This window comes from Ovis canadensis, chromosome 16 (genome assembly GCF_042477335.2).
Source record: "Ovis canadensis isolate MfBH-ARS-UI-01 breed Bighorn chromosome 16, ARS-UI_OviCan_v2, whole genome shotgun sequence".
Lineage (NCBI taxonomy): Eukaryota > Metazoa > Chordata > Mammalia > Artiodactyla > Bovidae > Ovis > Ovis canadensis.
In genome coordinates, this window is record NC_091260.1 from 23,227,455 (window position 1) to 23,251,497 (window position 24,043).

The following is a 24,043-nucleotide window of genomic DNA, read 5'->3' on the forward strand; positions in this document are numbered from 1 at the left end:
GCAACCCACTCCAGTATTCTTGCCTAGAGAATCCCAGGGATGGGGGAGCCTGGTGGGCTGCCGTCTGTGGGGTTGCACAGAGTTGCACACAACTGAAGCGACTTAGCAGCAGCATCCATATGCTGTGTTCTGCTCAACAGTGTCCGACTCTTTGCAATCCGATGGACTATAGCCTGCCAGGCTCTTCTATCCATGGTATTTCCCAGGGAAGAATACTGGAATGGGTTGCCATTTCCTTCTCCAGCAGATTTTCCTGATCCAGGGATCAAACTCACATCTCTTACAACTCCTGCATTGGCAGGTGGATTCTTTACCACTGTACCACCTGAGAAGCCCTTATGTATGTCTTCAGTTCAGTCGCTCAAGTCATGTCCGACTCTTTGCGACCCCATGAATCACAGCACGCCAGGGCTCCCTGTCCTTCACCAACTCCCGGAGTTCACTCAGACTCACGTTCATCGAGTCAGTGATGCCATCCAGCCATCTCATCCTCTGTCGTCCCCTTCTCCTCCTGCCCCCAATCCCTCCCAGCATCAGAGTCTTTTCCAATGAGTCAACTCTTCACATGAGGTGGCCAAAGTATTGGAGCTTCAGCTTCAACATCAGTCCTTCCAATGAACACCCAGGACTGATCTCCTCTAGATGGACTGGTTGGATCTCCTTGCAGTCCAAGGGACTCTCAAGAATCTTCTCCAACACCACAGTTCAAAAGCATCAATTCTTCAGCGCTCAGCTTTCTTCACAGTCCAACTCTCACATCCATACATGACCACCATAGCCTCGACTAGACGGACCTTTGTTGACAAATTAATGTCTCTGCTTTTCTATATGCTATCTAGGTTGGTCATAACTTTTCTTCCAAGGAGTAAGTGCCTTTTAATTTCATGGCTGCAATCACCATCTGCAGTGATTTTGGAGGCCCCCAAAATAAAGTCTGACACTGTTTCCACTGTTTCCCCATCTATTTCCCATGAAGTGATGGGACCCAATGCCATGATCTTCGTTTTCTGAATGTTGAGCTTTAAGCCAACTTTTCCACTCTCCTCTTTTACTTTCATCAAGAGGCTTTTTAGTTCCTCTTCACTTTCCGCCATAAGGGTGGTGTCATCTGCATATCTGAGGTTATTGATATTTCTCCCGGCAATCTTGATTCCAGCTTGTGCTTCTTCCAGCCTAGCGTTTCTCATGATGTACTCTGCATAGAAGTTAAATAAGCAGGGTGACAATATATAGCCTTGACGTACTCCTTTCCCTGTTTGGAACCAGTCTGTTGTTCCATGCCCAGTTCTAACTGTTGCTTCCTGACCTGCATACAGGTTTCTCAAGAGGCAGGTATTCCTCTCAAGATGGGTATTCCCATCTCTTTCAGAATTTTCCAGTTTGTTGTGATTCACACAGTCAAAGGCTTTGTCATAGTCAATAAAGCAGAAATAGATGTTTTTCTGGAACTCTCTTGCTTCTTCAATGATTCAGTGGATGTTGGCAATTTGATCTCTGGTTCCTCTGCCTTTTCTAAAACCAGCTTGAACATCAGGAAGTTCACGGTTCACGTACTGCTGAAGCCTGGCTTGGAGAATTTTGAGCACTACTTTACTATAAGTCTGTCTTATATATATATGTCTTACTTATCCATAATTAGAATTCAAATTTTAATTCTCACTTAGTACAAGTTATTAATTTAGATTCTCTTCCATTATTCCAAGTGGAAGTCTTTTTTATGATATTAATTTTTAATAACCAAAAAGAAAAAATACTAATCCACTCCACTGTCCGGCACTTTAGATGCAGCATCGAACATTTCCACTTGGGCAGCTATGTTATCGGAGTGAAACCCACTGGAGCAGAATTATTGCATAAGAGTGTAGAAAAGAGAGTAACTGTCTGCATCTGGTTGTGGAAGTAAACTCAGGCAAAAATGAAAATGAGGGGTTGAGTTCAGCAAAGCACACCTGAGCAGGTGAGGGGAGAGAGAAAAATGGAAGGAAAAACACAATACCTGTAGCTTAAACCAAGATCTTATTTCAAACAGCCTTTCTTAGACACTTCAGTTGGGAAAACAAGGGGAAAGGAAAGGAGGAATTTAGGTGATTTAAGTTTCGCATGAAACATCAGTGTGTTCAAAGTCTCACATCTGCTATTCAACAGATGCTTATCTACTTTCACATGATGAAACATTTATTACTATAGACAAGCTATGAAGTTCACCCGAAACAATCTATAGGCTAGCTATCTAATTTCTAGAGATTCAGTGAGGAAGCAATACTGCCTTTTTAAAAATTAAAAGTCCCTTCACTTTACCATCATTACTGCCTCCCTAAGTTACTATGGCTATCTTCTGTCAAATTATCAAAAGCACCCAGAACTGATTAAACTTTCACGACAGTAAAGTCAGATGAGAAGTCAAAGTTCCCTGGGACTGTAATATCTCTGGCCCTGGTCTCTCCTGAGTCACTTTTTAGGCTCTCGAAACCTTAAGTAAACAAATCCAACAGCCAGTGAAAACTGACACACCCAGAAACTCCCAGCGAAACCTTGACTTCACAGTTCACAACAGGCTGTCCTGTTCCCTCTACAGGTGGCTTTGCCTGGAGCTAAAGGTCAAAAGGAAACAATCGCCAACACCCTTACATGTCATGGGGGTAAAAATGAGAAAAACAAGCAGCAGGCTTCCAAGAGAGGCCAGGAACACATGCATCCACAGACCATACCTTTTGATTTTCCTGACTGCTTTGTCTTAGTACCTCCACTAGGAAAATTTCATCTAAATTTCTTCAAATATCAGGTGCACAACATGCAAGAGCTAGGAGCCTTCCAGATTATCAATATCTCCACCCCCGACCTGACCAGCAGGATGCACCCTCAACCCACTCCGCTCTGCTCCCACTGGCCAAAACCAACCTATCCTGGAACCAGAATCCAGGAGTCTCGACTAAACTTCATGGCAAGAAACCAATCTGCTCAAAGAAATCGAGGAAGGCAGTTTCTGAGGCTGCTCTCTCAAGAACACCATAACACAGCACTTCCAAGAAACAAAGCTTGGAACATCCCCCAAAACAGGTTAGTTAGCTATCAGTGTTACCGACCAGCGGTCTGGGCCTTCTTAACTGAGGAAAAAGAAAGATCACAGACCAGACAAGAAATTCAGGCAAGACTTTACTGGGGCCCCTGCGACAGGAGGGGGAGCAAGAACAAACAACTGGTTCCCCTGCTTGCCTGATTCTTGAGGGGGTGGTGGGCTTAGTCTTCAAAGGGAGTGAGGGTAGGGTGTATCCCAGGGTCGGGTCACAGGGGTTGCCGAGGTGGTTTGCCCACCGCTTAGGTGGTGCTGTGCATGCAGGGGCCTGTGCAATACCCCGCTTTTGCTCCCGACCCTCTGCTTTTGCTCCCGACCCTCTGCTTTTGCTCCAGGCTCTTTAAGAACAGCAGTTGGGTTTTTTGGTCTCTTTGTATCCACTGTCCAGAATCTGCCCCAACTGGGCATGCATGCAGTTATTTTCAGTCCCAGATAATTCCTATTTTGTTGCTCCAGGAGAGGTGTGTCCAGGTGCAAGCACTGTAGCACTGCAGCAAAGTCCCAGTTCATCTCATCAGTAACGCATTTGGGAGGTATTTTTGGTAAGAGGGACTTTCTACATTTTCACATCATTTAGGAAGCCACCTACTGGTAGCATTAAAAGTATACGCCAAAAAAAAAAAAAAGAACCTGCCCTAATCTCTGCCTTCACTGAAGTATTTCATATATCTATGTTAGTGCTTGTGAGTCACCAGGCTGTTCTCCATGTAAAAGGTTTAAAGATCTCCCAGCTGCCACCACCCTAAAAACACCCTTGCGGATCTTGATCCAAGACAGTGCTTCCCTCCAAAACCATCAGCAGGAAAATAAAAGCGAAGGGGAGAGGAGTTGCTTTTGTTCTTCAAAGCCACGTACGTTTTTTTGTCCCTCGTGATTCCTTTAAAAGCCATTTCTGCTCAGGGCCTAGATCCACTTCTCAGAGACAGAAATCTGGCTTTTTACCTCGGAGTAAATCCACGTCCACTCACCCCACTTTATTAATGTTCAAAGTAAAACCTGAGGCCTCAACTTTTGCAATATACAAAGACAATAATTCTAAGAATAAAGTTTCACAAAGCACACTAGATCAAATTTAAAGGCAGATCTGGGGTATTTTTAGGGGAAAAAAAAAGCAAAACTGGATATTTACTGACTTTCATAAAACACTTACCCACTCTTCCACATTGGGAGGCTGCTCATCATAAATACGTTCCTTGTCCCACAGAATATTTGACTTGTCATATCGGTTCATCTTTCTTCGAGTTTTCACAGCAAAGAAAATCATTAGAGCAAAAGCCACAATAACCATGAACCCCAGTACAATGGCAATGGCCTAAAAAAAGATGAAAGATATTGAGATATTTAGCTTTTAATTGTTTACTTTATTCCAATCCAACTCTACAAATACCTAAGGGCCCACTAACTAGCTTAACTGCTCTAAAACTGATATAAATGGTTACATCGTAAGACTGCAAAACCTAGCCCAAGCCACAGGGGTTAAGGCTACCAAAACACACAAAGACACACGTCCACACACAGAGACATACACACACCTCAACCATGAGTCAATCCTTGGAATAATGATCCCTGTTTTAGAATTATAGAAAACTAGTTCTAAAGTCTGAGAACTAGGGGCCATATTTTCATAAATAAAGGATAACGGCCAATAATTAACTCAATCCCCGGCATACTTCTAAAGGGTTTTGAAAAATGTTATTCACAGAAGTTGTTTCAAATATCCAATCATGCTTATATAGTCTTGTTTGTAACACATACTTGGCTCAACTTTTTACACTGAATATAAACTTCAGTCCAAAGAGAATCTGCCTTATCATAAATTATGCAGACATAATCTAACCAAGCTATAAATTAAAGAAAATGGGCTGATAATTCATTTAGTCTGTTAGTTTCTTCTCTTTTAGGTGTCTTTTGTGTACTTACTAGAAGGACCTGTGACAAGGAAACCCTACCCCTGACCATTCTAGTGTCTGACAGGTATGTTACATGGTACACTGGCCTGGAGGCACTTAAGAGTTGGGCAGGTACCAGAACTCTGGCCCGAATGTCTGCTAAGAGGAAGCTCTCTTTGTAGCTGGTCTGTCCAACAGTCATAGCCGTTTTCAAAGAATAGAGGCTTCAGGTAGTCAGAGGACTAAGAAGGATGACAGTATGGTAAGACAGAGTACCAACTCTCAGCCCTATTTACCAAATGTCAACAACAAATATTCTGAAACCTACATTTCTGTCTTCAAAATAATGGTAGTTATTGGAGGCGGTCTAACCCCCAGAAGTGACTCATTCAGGTAAAGCACAAAAACTCCTGGGTCAGTGTAAGGAGAAAACAAAGCAAAAAAGGTTAGTAACTTAGAAACACTTTAATTAGAATGACGCACGGTTATAGAAGGCAGGCTTCACAACCACACCTGTACATTTGAATCACCTAACAGCTTTTTGAAATACTGACTTACACAACAAAAATTAGCAAACAGTTTTAAAAGAAATTAAAGAAGATCCAAGTAAATGGAAAGACACCCTATGTTCACAAAGCAGAAGACATTATAAAGAGGACAATTCTTCTCCCAGCTAAGATTCTGAAGAACTGCGTTGATCTACAAATTCAAAGCAATCTTTCAAAATCCTAGCTGGCTTTTTTTTGCAGAAATTGGCAGGGTGATCCTAAAACATATATGAAAATACAAGAGACCTAGAATCTAAACCACAAAATCATGAAAAATAAGAACAAATTTGGAGGACCACCACTTCCCAGTTTCAAAATTGATGATAAAGCTGTAGCAATCAAGGAGTGTGGTACTGACTTAAGAACAGAAACACAGGTTAATGGAAACAAGTTGAGAGTCTAGAAATAAATCATCACATTTATGGTCAACTCATTTTTGACAAAGGCATGAAAATAACTCAATGGAGAGTTATTTCAATAAATAATACTAAGACAACTGGATATCCACATGCAAGAAATGCTGGACCCCTTCCTTACGATGTGACCCACGTTAACTCAAATTATAAAACTCTTGGAAGAAAACATCATAGTAAATCTTTGCGACCTTGAATTAGGCAAAGTGTTTTGAGACAACACCAAAAGCACAAGCAACAAAGAAAAATTAGATCTCATCAAAATGAAAAACTTTTGTGCAAAGAGCATCATCTAGATATAAAATGGAGAGAAAAAATTATAACGGACTTGTAACCAAATAAATACAATTTCTCACAACTCAATAATAAAAATCCAAATACCCCCACTAAAAAACGGACAAAGATTCTGAATTACCATTTCTCCAAAGAAGATATACTAATGGCCAATAAGCCCAAGAAAATATCATTAGTTATCAAGGAAACGCAAATCAAAACCAGTATCACTTCACACTCATTAGCATCAGTTCAGTTCAGCTGCTCAGTTGTGTCTCTTTGCAACCCCATGGACCGCAGCATGCCAGGCTTCCCTGTCCATCACCAACTCCCAGCTCAAACTCATGTCCATCAGGTTGGTGATGCCATCCAACCATCTCATCCTCTGTTGGCCCCTTCTCCTCCTGCCTTCAATCTTTCTCAGCATCAGGGTCTCTTCCAATGAGTTAGTTCTTCGCATCAGGTGCCCAAAGAACTAACTCACTGGAAAAGATCCTGATGCTGGGAGGATTAGCATGGTTAGAATCAAACAGAAAAACAATGCTGCTGAGGCTGTGGAGAAACTGGAATCTTCATACATTTCTGGTAAATGTGTAATCATGCAACCTCTTTGGAGAAGAATGTGATAGTTTCTCAAAAGTTTAAATGAAGAGTCTCCATAAGACCCATCAATTCCGCCCTTAAGTATATACTAAACTCAAGCCACATTAAAACAGGTTTCACACAAAAGTTCAGAGCATTATTCATAATAGCCAAAATACAGCCAAATGCCTATCAGCCAACTAAAGAAAATGTGGTATATGCACACAGTGGGATAGCATTCAGCAACGAAAAGGAATGAGGCACTGGTATATACTATAATATGGATGAACCTTAAAACATTATCGCTGAGTGAAAGAAGCCAGTCATAAAAAAAAAGAAAACACATCCTGTATGATTCTGCGTATATGAAATATCCAGAACAGGCAAATCTCTAGCAGAGGATTAGCGGTTTCGGGATCTGGGGACGGTTAGGGAAACGAGGAGTGCGTGCTAATGAGGATGGGGTCTCTTTATAGGGTAGGGAAAATGTTCTAAGATGAACTGCGGTGACAGCTGCACAACTCTGTGAATATACTCAAAACAAATGAACTGTACTTGAAGTGGAAGAATTAGATGGTATGTTAACTATACCTTAATAAGGACACACTGCCCTTCGCTCAGATTTTGATTTAAATACCAGTGGGGCCATGACATCACTATTTTTTTAAACATTCCCAAGCGAATCTATTAAGCATCCCAAGGTGAGAACCTCTGACCCAAGGAAAGAGGGGAGGGGAAACAAAACTACTCCTACCTCCTGGGGATCCACCACACAGTAGTGATATAAATATTGATCCACGTAGAGTCCAGTAGCTGCAGGTGTATAAAACTGGTTGCAGAGGGTATATATCTGTGAACTGTAGAGAGACCCAGAGGCCTGGGCTGTTGGGTTGACTCCCATTATATAGACAATTGTGGCAATAAACATCATAATGCCCAGGATGGCGCTCACTATTATCACAGTCAAATAATACCTTCTTGTTCTAGATATGCCTGACCTTACAACGCTGGTAACAAATATCACCAATGCAGCAATGAAACAAAAGGCAGCCATGGCCAGCAGGAATCCCTTTGCCGCTCTTGGATCCGTATAGCCTGTTCCATAGCCATAACCGTAGCCATAACCATAGCCATAGCCACTTCCGTAGCTACCAAAGGCACTTCCTCCGAAAGGGTAGTTAATGCTGCCTCCCATTAAGGTTCCATAGCCTCTGTCCCAGGCAAGAGTGGAGGCAACACAGGCAAAAATGGCAATGCACATCACGATAACAAGCATAGACAGGATCCGAATTACTCCGGGAGGAGAGGTCCATTTGTAGAAGTGGAGAATTTCATCTTCCGGGTAGAAAGAATATGCTGGCTGGGACAGCATTGGTCGAACGTGCATCTCTCCACTATATATGTCATTGCTTGGTGCATAGTGATTAGGTTTGCTGAAATGCACACGAAAACAATTTTAAGTTACACTTTTTAATGGTAAGCAGAAAGAACATATAAAAGTACCTGCAATAATTTAAACAAACCACTGGCAAAGGAAACTATTCTTTGTACTGCCCCACTGCAATGGGGCAATTTGTGTCTCCCCGCCCTTCCCAAATCAAGTATCAAAATCCTAACATTACCATAATTACATTAATCCTCAATGTAATGGTATTAGAAGGTGGGGTCTTTGGGAAGTAAATAGGTCATGAGGGTGGAGCTCTCATGAATGGGATTAGTGCCCTTATAAAAAGGGCCCTAGAGAGCCTGCTCACCCCTTCTACAATGTGAGGATTCAAGAAGTTGGCAGTCTGCAATCTGGAAGAGGGCCTCCTCCAGCACTTATCTTGGACTCCCAGCCTCTGAACTGCAAGAATAAATTTCTGTTGCCACCCAGTCTATGATACTTTACTACAGATATCCCCAGCAGACTCAGACACCCACTGAACAGTAAAGGTATCTGTGTAGACACATCAGCATCCCCTGGAGGGTCTGCTGGCCCTCATCCCCAGAGTTGCTCAGTCTGCAGGTCCGGAGTAGAAGTTTCCGGATGCTGCTGATGCTACATTGAGAATGACTGCTTAGTTTCTATGGAGCAGAGGTTCTCAAGTTCTACGGAATATTAGAATCACCCAGGGAATGTGTAAAATCCCCAGACAGAGCACTCCAGACCAGTTAAATCGAAATCGCTGGGGATAGGACCTAGGCAGCTGAGAACAAGGGCATCAATCCTTTTCCTGTGCGAATGGAGACCAATTCCTCTAGACATGACGCCTGCACTGGCCTACACCGGTGCGATTTCTGGCTGCCTAGCTCTCTTACTTAAGAAAGCATATTTATTCACTTGTTCATCTTAGCAGCTATTTACTGGAGCCACCAGGCCGACACATCTTGGGCTCTGTGCCAGGCACTGGAAACACAACAGACAGGAAAGCCTCAGTCCAGGCCCCTCACCGAGTTTAATGTCTTACTGCCCTTCTCCTCATTGGCAAGGCAGTAAGACATTAAACAAATCACTACATGAGCTACTGCCAGTTAAGGCAAGACCTACAAAGTAGATGAAACGTTAATGAGGGCTCATTAAGATGATGGCTAATGAGATCTTGGATCTTTTTTTTATAAAAATACCCTGTAAACTCCATTAATTTAACCATGAACACACAGCTTGTAATAGACACACTAATGTGTGGACAACTGAATCTAAAAACTGTGGGCCCTGGGGAGGTAAAATTCAATTCCTAAAATGACTAAAGCCCCTTTTGTTTTTGCCCTTATTTCCACAAACTACCTTCCTCATGCCAAAGGAGATATCTTCCTACTGGAGGCTGCTAACCATGAGAATTAGATGAATTACTTGACTATATGAGAATGAAATGGGAATGGAGAAACTGGAGAACACTGAATGTGTGAAGGGAGAAAATTCTGCACCACGTTCTACTTGGGTATTCAGCTTGTTTCCATTTAGGGCTGTCATGAACAGCACAGCTCTAACACAATCTAATCTCCTACTTATATCCTGGTACACAAAGGCACTTTTTTTAGGCTATATACCCAGGAGCAGAATAATTAAAAAAAATAAAGATTATGAGGACATGGAAAACATACCAACTGAAAGAATTCAGTCACAAAAGACCAAACACTGTAAGACTCCATTTATATGAAATGTCCAGAATGGACATATCCAGAAACAAAGTGGGCTTGGTGGTCGCCTAGTATTGGGGCAACCAGACAGTACTACTGGAGAGAGGGGTTTCTTTGGGAAGGGGATGATGAAAATGTGCTAAAACCGAGTGTGGTGAAGGGATACCCTAAAACCAATGGACTGTACAGTGGGTGAATTATATCTCAATACACATGCTATTTGAAAAACTGACTATCGCCAACAGTCATCTAAATAAGACACTGAAGGACTTCCCTGGTGGCTCAGTGGTAAAGAATCCACCTCCCAATGCAGGAGGCATGGGCAAAAAAATCCCTGATCTGGGACGATCCTACACGGCACGCGGCAACTACGCCTGTGCACCGCAACTACTGCACCTGTGGCTCTAGAGCCTGGGACCCCAGCTACTGAGCCCACGTGCCTCAACTACTGAACCCCGCACACCCTAGAGTCCGCACTCCGCAACGAGAGAGACCACCACAGTGAGAAGCCTGCTCGCCACAACCAGAGAGCAGCCCTTGCTTGCTGCCACCAGAGAAAGGCCCTCAGCAGTGAAGGCCCAGCACAGACAAAAATGGATAAACAAGGCATTGCTAAGGAAGCTTCATACCATTTTTTAAAGACAAATATACACACAAATATAAGCTCAGACTATATTGTAGCAACAAAGAAAAAACAAGTGACAAAAGCTCCCACTGCAGAAAAAAACTGTCATCTTGGAAGCTGAAGGTAAGAGGGGAACTCACGCTTCACTGAATACCCTTTGGTTTAATTTGATTTTACAAATGCACGTCATTTTATTTTTAAAGCAAACACATAACAGATGAAAGTTTCAATTACACACTTTTTTTTTTTTTTAACATGTAATACACTTTTAAAGAAGAAAAAGGAGGAACTCCCTGGTTGTTCAGCAGTTAGGACTGTGTTCTCACTTCCTGCCAAGGGCCCGAGTTCAATTCCTGGTTGGGAAACTATTAATAAAATCTCACAAGCAAGGCCTTAAAAAAAAGAAAAAAGAAAGAATTACATATTTACTTACAATTCATCAGGTCTATAAGGAGGTGGACTTTCAAAAGGCCTGGATGACATGGCTGGGGTCGGTGCTCACTTGATCTTCAGGATGAGCACTGCCGGGAGCCTCCTGAGATGAGTCAATCTAAGCAACAGAAGTAGGGAAACGGCTTTATCCTGTGCTCGACTTCCTTGCATCACTAAGAAAACGAATGACAGCAATCTGAAACGAGGTCTCACTCCATGGTTATTTCTCTCGTCCTTCCCACTGTCATCTTTGCACATCAGACCATGAATTCTTAGAGCTATAAGAAATCATTGAGGGTAGGAATCATTTGGGCTTCCCTGGTGGCTCAGCGGTAAAGAATCTGCCTGCCAATCCAAGAGACACAGGTTTGATCCCCAGGTCGGAAGATTCCCTAGACGAGGACATGGCAGCCCACTCCAGCATTCTTTCCTGGAAAATCCCATGGTCAGAGAAGCCTGGTAGACTACAGTCCATGGGGTCACAAAGAGTCAGACAGGACTTAGTAACTGAACAACAACCTCAAGGAATCATTTGGCCTGGTAGTCCTCAGAGCACCTAACATTATGCTCTGCACATCACTGGCATACGAATATAGTTTAAAGTTGAAATTATAAGTTGCAGCAATGAAAATTTCACAAAGCTGTTGATAGTAATAGGTAAAAATGGTATTTTTAAAAAAGTCATTGAAGAACACAAAGATGTATTAACATAAATTTCTTAAAAGATATTTATTCTATCTCATTACTTTTCGAAGTTCATAGAAGATGAGAATGCATATGAAAATGCAAATACAGTTGTGTCTAGCATATTCTAGCCCTTCAATGTTAACTAAAGCATAGTCTGGTTTAAAAGTATGCTGCTTCTGTCATTTAAAAGGGTTACAAAAGCATCTAAGAATCTAGGATTGTGGACATTTTCTGCTTATCTCCTTTTCCTAGTCTTCAAAATGGAATATAATTTTCAAAAAAGAAAAAACATCAAACATACACTGTATTAGAGTCCTGTTCACTAAGAGAAAAGCAGAATAATTTAAAATCCCTCAAAGCAAAAATCCCTGAACATCTAAGAGGCAATTTCACCTAATCAACAATCACATGTTTATTAAGTACCTACATAGCGCCACAGGCACCTGTGGAAGTTAAGTATGAGAAGGTAACGCACCAAGAAATCACCAGCTGCAACAGTCACTATTTGGGACTACGTGACTAAGCGCAGTTTGGAGAGAACAGGGAAGACGTGGCAAGAAAGAATCAGAGGCTTGGGGGCGGACGGGAGGAAGGACGTGAGCAAGATCTATAACCTGAGTAAAGTCTTTAATATTTTTTCTTTCTCAAGCAAAAGGGTTGTGTAATCATATGTTACATTGTTAAGAATAGCAAATCAATTTAAAATCAACAGCAAGTATCCTCCACACCCTTAAGAACAGTCAATCACAAATTTCTCAATAAAATATTGCCCAAATGTATTTCGGTAAAACCTCAAAGATGGAAGTATATTAAAAGTTAGTAACACCAACATGAGCAGCATAATTTTCCAAACACAGTGAGAGAAGACAACTTCTTCACATTCTTTCATTTCTAAAAACTGCTTTATTGACGTAGAACATAGAGAAAAATACACAAATCTTAAGTGTATATGGCTCTGTAACTAGCACCCAAACACACACACACACACAGACAAGCAATTTAACCCAAAATATCACAGTGCTATGAAAGAGAAAAAGTCCAGATTTACTGTCCTCCTAATTGATGCTTAGAAAAAGAACTAAGGAAAACTGTATTTAAATACTATTAAATATGGCACCCTATTTCTGAAGCTGAACATCAAACACTAACACACTGATCTTAGAGGAATCATCTCTTCTATAGGCAGGTACCCCTCATTCAAGATTATGCCAAAAATTCCAACCTCAATGGTAGCTTTTGAAAATTCTAAATCCAGACTCAGGCTACAGTTTTAAGCTTCAGGTGTCATGTCTCCCTAAGAACAGAGATTTCAAATTGTGGAGTGAATACTTTCAGAAAGTTCATTAAGAACAAGTCATGGCACATTAACTTCATTTTCTTTTCTGAGAAGGTTACCAGACTGGTAGATGAGGGGAATGCAGAGAGAATCCTGAGACTCTAGGACACATCCTCTAGTACAGAGGGTGGGTGGGCAGATTCCTACTGGGCTAAATAAGAGAGCCTAATTGGGATGAATGAATGCACCACTTATGTCCACCTGGAGGGAGGTCTCTAGTCATGACCCCAGACAACATGGACAAGTGTATCCAAATTTGCAGTTGACAAGACACTGGAAAGGATAAGTAACTCATTGGCTACAAGTACATCAACATCGATCAAGGTCTCGGTAAGACTGGAATGATGGACTAAAACAAACCAAGTGGTTTCAAAAAGCTCACAATCTGAGGGGACAAATCCTTCTTCTCTTCTGTGAGCATCACTAACTTCCTGAGTCAAAGAGGGAGATAATCCTCTTTGGGATGGAGTAGTAGATAAGATAATGTATTAAAGAAGATGAGCAAAAAGCATTTTCAGCAAGATGATTATTCTGAAAGTGAGAAATTTAAGTGTTTAGGCACTTATGTGTACTATATTCATTTTCAAACATTGGTGGCAGGAATAAATCATTTTAAAAATATAAAACTCAATTTAAAAAAATGGTATGAGTACTAGATAAGGGAAATCTGGCTGAGTAACTATTCATTTTTAAAAGTGCATTTCCTTGGGTCTTCCCTGGTAGTCTGGGCTTCCCTGGTGGCTCAGACGGTAAAGAATCCACCTGCAATGTCCACGGGGTCACAAAGAGTTGGACACAACTGAGCCACTTTCACTTTCACCCCTGGCAGTCCAGTGGTTAGGACTCTGTACGCCCAAAGCAGAGGGCTGGCTGGGGTTATTTCTCTGGTCAGGGAACTAGATCCCACATGCAGCAACTAAGACTCGGTGCAGGAAACAAGTACATTTCCTTGATCAGAATTTCAACAAAGCTAACAAGTTATTCCAATCTCAGGCATTATTTACAGAGTTAGTGCTTTAGATCTAGGTATGATACAGTTATTAAAAAGAAACAAACCCCTGCAGAACCCTGAAATTTGAACATCATGTTCCAACTGGGTACCTCTTCAGGAGGTAGACTAGGATTGTTAAAGATCTAGAAAAACCATGTTTTAAGACAAATGACTGGAAAAACAGGAAATGTTTGGCCTGGAGTACTCAACATTAGGACTACTATGGCAGCCTTCAAAGAGCTGAAGAGCTGTCTTTGTAGCCCTAGAAAGAGTTCCTTAAGGAAAAAAAAAAAAAAAAAACCTCCAGAGGGTCAGATTTCATTTCAATGTTAGGAAGTTTCTCCACACACCCTCCCAAAACAACAAATAACAATTTGACCTCATGCTGTGTCTGCAAAGCTTGTTTGGTATTTGGCGAGGTGGAGCGGCTAGACACTGGGCCACAGGACTGACTTCTAAGGGCTCTTGCAAGGCAGCCTATGACCAAGTTCTAAGGCCATGACAATAGGCAAAAGAGGTCCAAGAATGCTGCCCAATGCCCAGCACAGCAACACTAACAGTATCTGGACAGTAGGTGTATGTTGAGCGAAGGAACAAGTAAAACGAGAAGTGAAAAGCCACAGGCTCTGGCAAACAGCTGCACTGGATGGAGTCAGGGCCAATTTGGAGCTGACCCTTACTGAGTATGTTAAACTTAAAGCCAGCTGATGGTAAAAAAATTAAAAGTTCTCTCTTTTAAAATGTTTACTGGCCAAAATAATCTCAGTAGATTACTGAGCTAAGATAAAAAGACCTGAAAATGCTGTGCTTCAAAATTATTATTTAAAGCAAACTGTCAATAAGTAAAAATAAACAAACGCTGTATTTAAGGGCAGTCTGTTCCTTTTCGATCACATTCCTTTCATGAATTTGCCTTTAAGGTGTTTTTAAAGTTGATATTAAATGATTCTATTTAGGTTATAGGCATATCATTAGTAAAGGACCTAAAATTTTGAAATTAGATTTTGAAATCGATTAGCTGTGTCAGAAACTACATTTTAAATAAGCTCTCTAGATGATTTTTTAACCACACCACACATTTTGAAAATCACTGCCTAGAATAAAAGTGTCAACTCAAGGAGGGCCTTGATCTTGAGGGTTTCTTGTTTAGAACACCCAGATTTCTACATAGCAGGCATTTCCCGATCAGTTCTTAGCTCAAATTTCACCTCCTCAGAGATGTCCTCCCAGTAACTCACCCCAACCACCAATTTATTTTCAGAGCAAATTTCCCCTTTAATTATTTTTTTTCTTTTTTAAAAACTACAATCTTCTCCAGTCCAAAAGGAATACCACCTTCCCAAGCACTTAAATGTCTGTCTTGATCTTCACTCTTATTCCTGATCCATGGATCCAGTCCCTGGTACAGAGATGTGCAATCAATATTTGATTTAGAAAACAATATCCCATATTAGAGTAGGGATTTCAATCCACCAGTGAATGCCTTGAAGTTCTTCACATAACTAACACCCAGGAAATATAATCCTTCAAGTTAAGTTCCACAAAAGTAGTTAAGCGCTTACAGTGTGAGGGAAAGGGAGAGAAAACTGTACAGGCATCACCCAGCGACGTGCTAGAAAAGCAGAATTCCAGGCATCACTTTTGACCTATGAATCAGAATCTGTATTTTTATAAGATCCTCAATGTGATTCACACCACATTCAAGATTGGAAAGCACTAAATTACAGAACAGCTGCAACCCTGGGGGCAAATTTTTTAAAAAGGTGTGACCAAGGTATTTTTACCACTAGTTCTATAAATAGTAATGTGGATGAAAAAGTCCAATAAATATTCTAATCACTTAAGCCTTGAAATGCAGCTAAAGAAAACTTTCATCTGGGAGGTCTCTCCTTGGGAAGGTGAAGGACATAGGATCAGTTACTTCATATGGCTGAAAGCAATCTTCCATCATTTTGAAACATAAGAAATTACAGCATTATCTTTAGAAGAAAAGAATGTTTTACTTTTACATCAAGCAAGATGGGGAACACTTACGTGAGGCCATAGGGTCTAGTCAAAAGTAGAGAATTCCAGAAAAACTCCCCAAATCTGGTTCTCCACTGGAATATCAAGAACTGTCCCTTTAATAATACACCGTCCCAGAAGCTCCCTGGTGGTCCAGGGGCTAACCCTCCCTGGGCTCCATCACTGGGCAGGGAACTAGATGCCTGCCACAACTAAGAGCCAGTGCAGCCAAATAAATAAATATTTAAATATATATATATTTACTTTCCCTGGTGTTTACTCACTTTTAAAACGGAGTTCTAATAAGACCTAGCTTTTAGAGATGCTGGGATGATTAAACGACATAAAGTACAAAAGGCTTTTATTACAGTACCTTACATACAGGAGGCAATGCTCATCACTTTCCTAAATTTCCTAGAAGTTGTGGAAATCTCCCTCTCCTCGCCTCCACACTCTAACAAAAGAGGTGCCCAGTAACCAAATAAATGCAAAACGACAAAAAAGAACAGTGCTGCTCCTTTGTCTGCAGAGATACCAATTACTGTGGCGCCACCTTTAAAAATGCCTATTTTAAAATACCAGGAAGAGAAAATATTAAATGTGTATAGTGCAAAAGAAACAGGGCTACACTAGGGAATACATAAAAAGTTTGAGAAATCTACCTCCATCTGGGAAGAAGTAGTTTTCAATCACAAAAAAGGGACCAGTCCCTTAATGGGGAAGGGTTTCTCTTTTCCCGGGACCTCAATAATACACCTGTTGTGCGTGAGGGCCACACACTAACCTGAAAGGCTGCCTCCTCCCCGTCCCGGGTCATTTGCCAGGCGGGCACTTTGCCCGGCCAGCTCCAGGATGCCGCTCCTCTCCCCCGACTCTGTCGCTTCACTTGGGATACGAGACGAGGGGCTCGGGGCTGCTCTCCCAACTGCAAGGGGCATCTTGACCCCTCCTCCCACCTGCCCCGCACAATTCCTCCAACATAGGCAACGTGTCGGCGGCGCGCGGGGCCGGCGATCTGGCTAGGAGCACGTGCCGGTGTCCAGGAGCACACCGGGCAGTACGAGTCCCAGCTGGGTGAGCAGGGACGGCCCGAGGCAGGTCCGCCCACCTGGCGGCGGCCTTTTAGGTCAAGGGTGAGAATCCCAAGCATGAGTGGCTTCCCTGGAAATACAGCTTCATTAGAAATTAAATCCCCGCCCCGGCAGCTTAAATCGACGCGGGCTCATAACAACTCCCACCAAGGGGGTTGAAAGCCGTCCGGCCCACCCCAGGGCTCCAGGAATACTGCACGGATTAAACCCGGCCACCCCTTCTCCGCCTGGAATACCCAGAGGGGTGAGAGGAGGGCAGATAACAACGGATTCCTCCCAGAGTCCGAGCCGCCCCGCCCGGGCCAGCAAGCGGCCCCCCTAGTTTCAGCCCTCAAGCTCAGGCTCTCTCCTCAGGGACACCGCCCCCGCCCCCAGAAAAAAAGAAAGAAAAGAAAAGCTGCAGCCTGGAGAGCCGGTCGCAGGATTCTGGCTGGTCACCAATCTCCCGCCGGCCCCCAAGAAAGCGAAAAGTTGCCCACGCCGCCTAGACACTGGTGGTGGCTTGAACAGTTCCAGCGGAAGGAATAGATGGGCGGCTCCAAGCAGCCCCTCGACCCAGGAGGCAGGCTCCGAGCTGGCCGGGCGCGGCTCTCTTCGCCGCCCCGCGCCTCTCCGGCTGCCGCGAGTCCAAAGCCTGGAGCGAAACCGCCACCGAAACCACCGCGGGGCGTCCTCTCCCCGCGCCTCCCCTTCTAGACGGGGCACGGAGGGGCCTTGGGGCCCCCGGCGCCGCGCCCAGCTCTCACCTTCTCTCAACGAACCAAACACGGCGGGAGCCCGGGCGTGCGCTCACCTGGAGAGCGCACCTGCCGCCTGGCAGAGAGGCTGCGCGCAGGCGGGACTCCGCCGGACACTGAGCCCTCCGCCTCCTCTCTCCCCTCCTCCCCCCGCCCACACGGCCCGCCTGCCCCCCGGGCATGCGCACCAGCCCCGGCCCGGGGGCGGGGGCGGAAAGTCCGCGGCCCGGCGCCCGCGAGCCCCACCTGCGGCTCCCCGCGCGGGCTCCTCGGCGTCCCTGCCAGCTCTCCCCGGAGTCCCGCCGCCTCCGCCTGAAGAAGCAGAAAGGGGGAGGTGGACGCTACGGAGGAGGAGTGGTATGGCGGCCTCCACCCTCCGTGACCCATTCACCTGAAACTCCGATGGGAGGGGGAAGGGAGCGGTGCAAAAGGAGGCGGGAAGAACCGGCCCTTCTCCGCACACCCTGCGGCGTCCGGCCTTAAAGGAAAAGCGCGGCGTTTCGGTCCGAGTGGGCGGGGAAAGAGAGCAGAGGGGTGGCGGGGGCTAGGGGCTTGGGCTCCCGGCTGGGGGAGAGTGGTCCCGGACCACCCTAGAAAGCTCTCGGAGCTCTTCGGGCACAACTGCGGAATGTTTGGCGAGTGAAATCTGGAGAGACTGTGCCTCCTGAAGTGTTCTAGGGTGCTCAGCACTTCGGCAAGAAAGACACGACCGGACACAAAAGTTTCCTGCTTCGAAAATTTGATTAAACTTTTGTTGGAAAGAAGCAGCTAGACGTGGGAGATTTTCACATGTCATGCGTAAATTTAGGAACTGCTTCTAAATCTCTGGATCGCTAAAAAGACTGTCACTCAAGAGTGGTTCAGTGAGGTTGGAAGTATTGTAGATACTGGTGATGGTAAGTTTGCCATCAAAATTAAGGGTATACTACGATTTACATTATTACCATTTCAGGGCCCTCTACTCCTCCTCCCCACGTTTAACTATGACAGGACCGAGAGTCTGCTATTCAGGGGTTTTAAACGATTTGAATATTTTCTTTGGTTTAAGGGTTAAAAAAAAAAAAGCCCTAGTTCTGTGTCTCTGTTCCATTTCTTCTGGGGGCTGTTCCCAAAGGAGTGTTAAGTTTAGGAAAATTCAGAGTCTACACTTAACGATGTGTTCACTTATCTATACGTTGCATTAATGTGCTGCTGAATAGGGCAGTTTCAGTTCTTGCTATTTGAGTTCGTATCTGTTCAGTTCAGTTGAATCGCTGTCCTGTCTGACTCTTTGCGACCCCAAGAATCACAGCACGCCAGGCCTCCCTGTCCATCACCAACTCCCAGAGTTCACTCATACTCATGTCCATCGAGTCGGTGATGCCATCCAGCCATCTTATCCTATGTCGTCCCCTTCTCCTCCTGCCCCCAATCCCTCCCAGCATCAGAGTCTTTTCAAATGAGTCAACGCTTCGAAGGAGGTGGGCCAAAGTATTGGAGTTTCAACTTCAGCATCAGTCCTTCCAATGAACACCCAGGACTGATCTCCTTTAGGACGGACTGGTTGGATCTCCTTGCAGTCCAAGGGACTCTCAAGAGTCTTCTCCAACACCACAGTTCAAAAGCATCAACTCTTCCGCGCTCAGCTTCTTCACAATCCAACTCTCACATCCATACGTGACTACTGGAAAAACTATAGCCTTGACTAGACCGACCTTTGTTGGCAAAGGTTGGCAAATATCTCTGCTTTTCAATATACTATCTAGGCTGGTCATAACTTTCCTTCCAAGGAGTAAGTGTCTTTTAATTTCATGTCTGCAGTCACCATCTGCAGTGATTTTGGAGCCCCAAAAAATAAAGTCTGACACTGTTTCCACTGTTTCCCCATCTGTTTCCCATGAAGTGATGGGACCAGATGCCATGATCTTCATTTTCTGAATGTTGAGCTCTAAGCCAACTTTTCCACTCTCCTCTTTCACTTTCATTAAGAGGCCTTTTAGTTCCTCTTCACTTTCTGCCATAAGGCTGGTGTCATCTGCATATCTGAGGTTGTTGATATTTCTCCCGGCAATCTTGATTCCAGCTTGTGCTTCTTCCAGCCCAGCGTTTCTCATGATGTCCTCTGCATATAAGTTAAATAAGCAGGGTGACAATATACAGCCTTGATGTACTCCTTTCCCTATTTGGAACCAGTCTGTTGTTCCATGTCCAGTTCTAACTGTTGCTTTCTGACCTGCATATAGGTTTTTCAAGAGGCAGGTCAGGTGGTCTGGTATTCCCATCTCTTGAAGAATTTTCCACATTTATTGTGATCCACACAGCCAAAGTCTTTGGCATAGTCAATAAAGCAGAAATAGACCATTCAGGTATGACCTAAATCAAACCCCTTATTATTATACAGTGGAAGTGAGAAATAGATTTAAGGGACTAGATCTGATAGATAGAGTGCCTGATGAACTATGGACAGAAGTTCCTGACATTATACAGGAGATAAGGATCAAGACCATCCCCATGGAAAAGAAATGCAGAAAAGCAAAACGGCTGTCTGGGGAGGCCTTACAAATAGCTGTGAAAAGAAGAGAAGCAAAAAGCAAAGGAGAAAAGGAAAGATATAAGCATCTGAATGCAGGGTTCCAAAGAATAGCAAGGAGAGATAAGAAAGCCTTCCTCAGCAATCAATGCAAAGAAATAGAGGAAAACAACAGAATGGGAAAGACTAGAGATCTCTTCAAGAAAATTAGAGATACCACGGGAACATTTCATGCAAAGGTGGGCTCAATAAAGGACAGAACTGGTATGGCCCTAACAGAAGCAGAAGATATTAAGAAGAGGTGGTGAGAATACACAGAAGAACTGTATAAAAAAGAGCTTCATGACCAAGATAATCACAATGGTGTGATCACTCACCTAGAGCCAGACATCCTGGAATGTGAAGTTAAGTGGGCCTTAGGAACCATCACTACGAACAAAGCTTGTGGAGGTGATGGATTTCCAGTTGAGCTATTTCAAATCCTGAAAGATGATGCTGTGAAAGTGCTGCACTCAATATGCCAGCAAAGTGGGAAGACTCAGCAGTGGTCACAGGACTGGAAAAGGTCAGTTTTCATTCCAATTCCAAAGAAAGGCAATGCCAAAGAATGCTCAAACTACCACACAATTGTACTCATCTCACACACTAGTAAAGTAATGCTCAAAATTCTCCAAGCCAGGGTTCAGCAATACATGAACCGTGAACTTCCAGATGTTCAAGCTGGTTTTAGAAAATGCAGAGGAACCAGAGATCAAATTGCCAACATCCTCTGGATCATCAGAAAAGCAAGAGAGTTCCAAAAAACACCATCTATTTCTGCTTTATTGACTATGCCAAAACCTTTGAGTTCATATAGAAGGCTGGAATTTAGGTTTAAGTCCTGCTTCACTTTGTGTTCCAACCTGGAATGTCAGCATTGCTAATAAATTTCAGTCCAGTTCCACCCACTTCCCTGCCTCTAATTAAATGGTTAGAGCTGTGACTCTCCCATAAGTTAAATCTTAAGGCACAGTTCAACACTTAAGGAAGTAAAAGGGTTATATAAATATAAGGTATTAAAAGATGACAGCCTTAATGAGTAATTAATCTAATTGGTGTTTTTTGTGGAAGTCATTGTTACAATTACTACTGTATGACAAGGTAGTTTTTGAATGATGCAGTTTAAATTAGTATTGTTAACACTGGGGAAGTCAGGTTAATCCTCTTAAGGTTCCCTGTCAGATTACTGAAATCTCCAAACATTCCACTTGGTTTATAATTAAACAAGGGAACATTTCCTAATACTCTTACATTTATAAACACATGTCTATTATTTTATAGTGTACTTTTGACATGTTCTAAAGACAACTTAAGAGTTTTTTCCCCCACTTAAAAAAAATTAAAATATATTTTATATACTGTAAAATTCACCCTTAATTTTAATGCATATGTACAATTCAGTGGATTCAGTATATTTGCAATGTTGTACAATTATCACCACTGGTTCCAGAACATTTTCATCACCTGAAAAGAAACCTGAATCTATCTCCCTTCATTTCCTCTTGTCTCTAAACCCTGGCATCCACTGATCTATTGATACTTTCTGTCTCTTTTGATTTGCCCATTCTGGACATTTTATATGAACTGTTAGTATAATATATGACCTTTTCTATCTGAATTCTTTCACTCAGCATAATATTTTTAAGTTTTATTCATGTTGTAGTTCCTACTGGTACATCATTCCTTTTTATGACTCAACAAATACTCCATTGCATGGATGTACCACATTTTATGTAAACCTTCATCAGTTGATAGACATTTCAGTTATTTCCACTTTTTGGTCATTTTAAATAATAACGCTATAAAGCTTCATGTTCAAGTTTTTGTGTGAATACGTCTTCATTTCACATGTAAATTAACTATTTAAACTTTTTATCATTCCAAGAGACTAACTTAAAATACCTGTGTTATTTTTCTTATTCCCATTTTATTTTTTTATTTTTCTCATTCCCGTTTTAAACCTAAACTCAAAGACGTTAGGATAGAAGATTAGTTACTATGTTTTGTTTGCTTTCCTAATTAGTTCATTCAGTAGCCATTTTCTAAGTGCCTTCCATGTGAATAATAGTAAACAAAACTCCCAAATCCCTGTCTTCAGGTAGATTACACTCTAGTTGCTTCTGCATTCAGGCATATGGAATAGCACGATTTTTTTTTTAACTTCAGCTATATGAAACTGGTAATAGTTGATCATTTTAAACTATAAAAGCAACTTAATGTGGTTTAACTTAATACTAAACTAAGTTTCTATTGGAATATTGTGTAAAATTTTTGTTCAATTTAGGTAAATTTTCCAAACAATGCTCATAACATTAGAAAATCTAAAAACTGTGCTCTTTTAACAGTTACCTAATAGTATACCTATTTAGGTAGTAGTTGAAAATGTTCAGAAAGAAAATACAGCCTTAAAACCTAAACACATCAGTAGCCAAATTAAATTTGTTAGATGGTAAATGATGTAATGCTGACTGTAATTACTTTACATAATCATAAATTATAACAAAATTTTAATTAGTCAAATATTCCTTCTTGGCAACTCATTGTAGTATTAATCACTATTATCCACTAATGAGCATTATTTAATGAAAATCTTTATGACTCAGAAACAAAGTAAATATTATTATTAAAGGACCCATGATTAGAAATTTGTTGACTTTACCTGAAGTAAAATGAATAAGATTTTAAAAATAATTCTTATATTCCTTTTCATATGTAAAAGAGAAAGTTGAGAGCTCAGATTATGGTGTCAGAATTTAGATTCAAAATCTCAGTGTTACTGTTAATGGGAATGCAGACTATTACAGCCACTATGGAGAACAGTGTGGAGAGTCCTTAAAAAACTGGAAATAGAACTGCCTTATGACCCAGCAATCCCACTGCTGGGCATACACACTGAGGAAACCAGAATTGAAAGAGACACATGTACCCCAATGTTCATTACAGCACTGATTACAATGGCTAGGACATGGAAGCAACCTAGATGTCCATCAGCAGATGAATGGATAGGAAAGCTGTGGTACATATACACATTGGAATATTGCTCAGCTATTAAAAAGAATACATTTGAAGCAGTTCTAATGAGGTGGATGAAACTGGAGCCTATTATACAGAGGAAGTAAGTCAGAAAGGAAAACACCAGTACAGTATATTAATGCATATATATGGAATTTAGAAAGATGGTAATGATGACCCTATAAACAAGACAGCAAAAGAGACACAGATGTGAAGAACAGACTTTTGGTCTCTGTGGGAGAAGGCGAGGGTGGGATGATTTCAGAGAATAGCATTGAAACATGTATAATATCATATGTGAACAGATCCCCAGTCCAGGTTCGGTGCATGAGGCAGGGTGCTCGGGGCTGGTGCACTGGGATGAACCTGAGGGATGGGATGGGGAGGGAGGTGGGAGGGGGGTTCAGGATGGGGAACACATGTACACCCATGGCTGATTCATGTCAAAAGCCACTACAGTATTGTAAAGTAATTAGCCTCCAATTAATTTACAAAAAAAAAAAAAAATCTCAGTGTTGCCACCTATTATCTGGAAGGGAATCTAAATGCATAATTTTGATTTTTCTCCACTGTGAATTTGGGATGACAATAAGTAATACTCATCATAAGATTGTTGGCAGGCATGTGGACCATTCACCAAGATAAATCATAGGCTGGGCAAGAAAATATCTTGATACATTCA

The 24,043-nt window shown here is 42.3% G+C and overlaps 1 protein-coding gene across 5 annotated transcripts in view; it reads right to left on the minus strand.

The window, feature by feature from the left end:
* The window catches only part of OCLN (occludin), a 48,628-nt gene extending 30,333 nt beyond the window's left edge, over positions 1-18,295 (minus strand). The window contains exons 1-4 of one of the 5 annotated variants that reach the window (XM_069556238.1): positions 18,048-18,295; positions 10,957-11,073; positions 7,533-8,211; positions 4,224-4,385 (exon numbers count right to left, since the gene is read on the minus strand). In XM_069556238.1, coding sequence (XP_069412339.1) covers positions 4,224-4,385; positions 7,533-8,211; positions 10,957-11,006 — 891 coding nt within the window. In that variant the 5' untranslated portion in view covers positions 11,007-11,073; positions 18,048-18,295. Of the gene's footprint in view, positions 1-4,223; positions 4,386-7,532; positions 8,212-10,956; positions 11,129-16,757; positions 17,997-18,047 lie in introns of those variants that run through there. The other 4 variants (XM_069556240.1, XM_069556237.1, XM_069556239.1 and 1 more) reach the window with 4 other exon arrangements.
* Between the last annotated feature and the right edge of the window lie 5,748 nt (positions 18,296-24,043).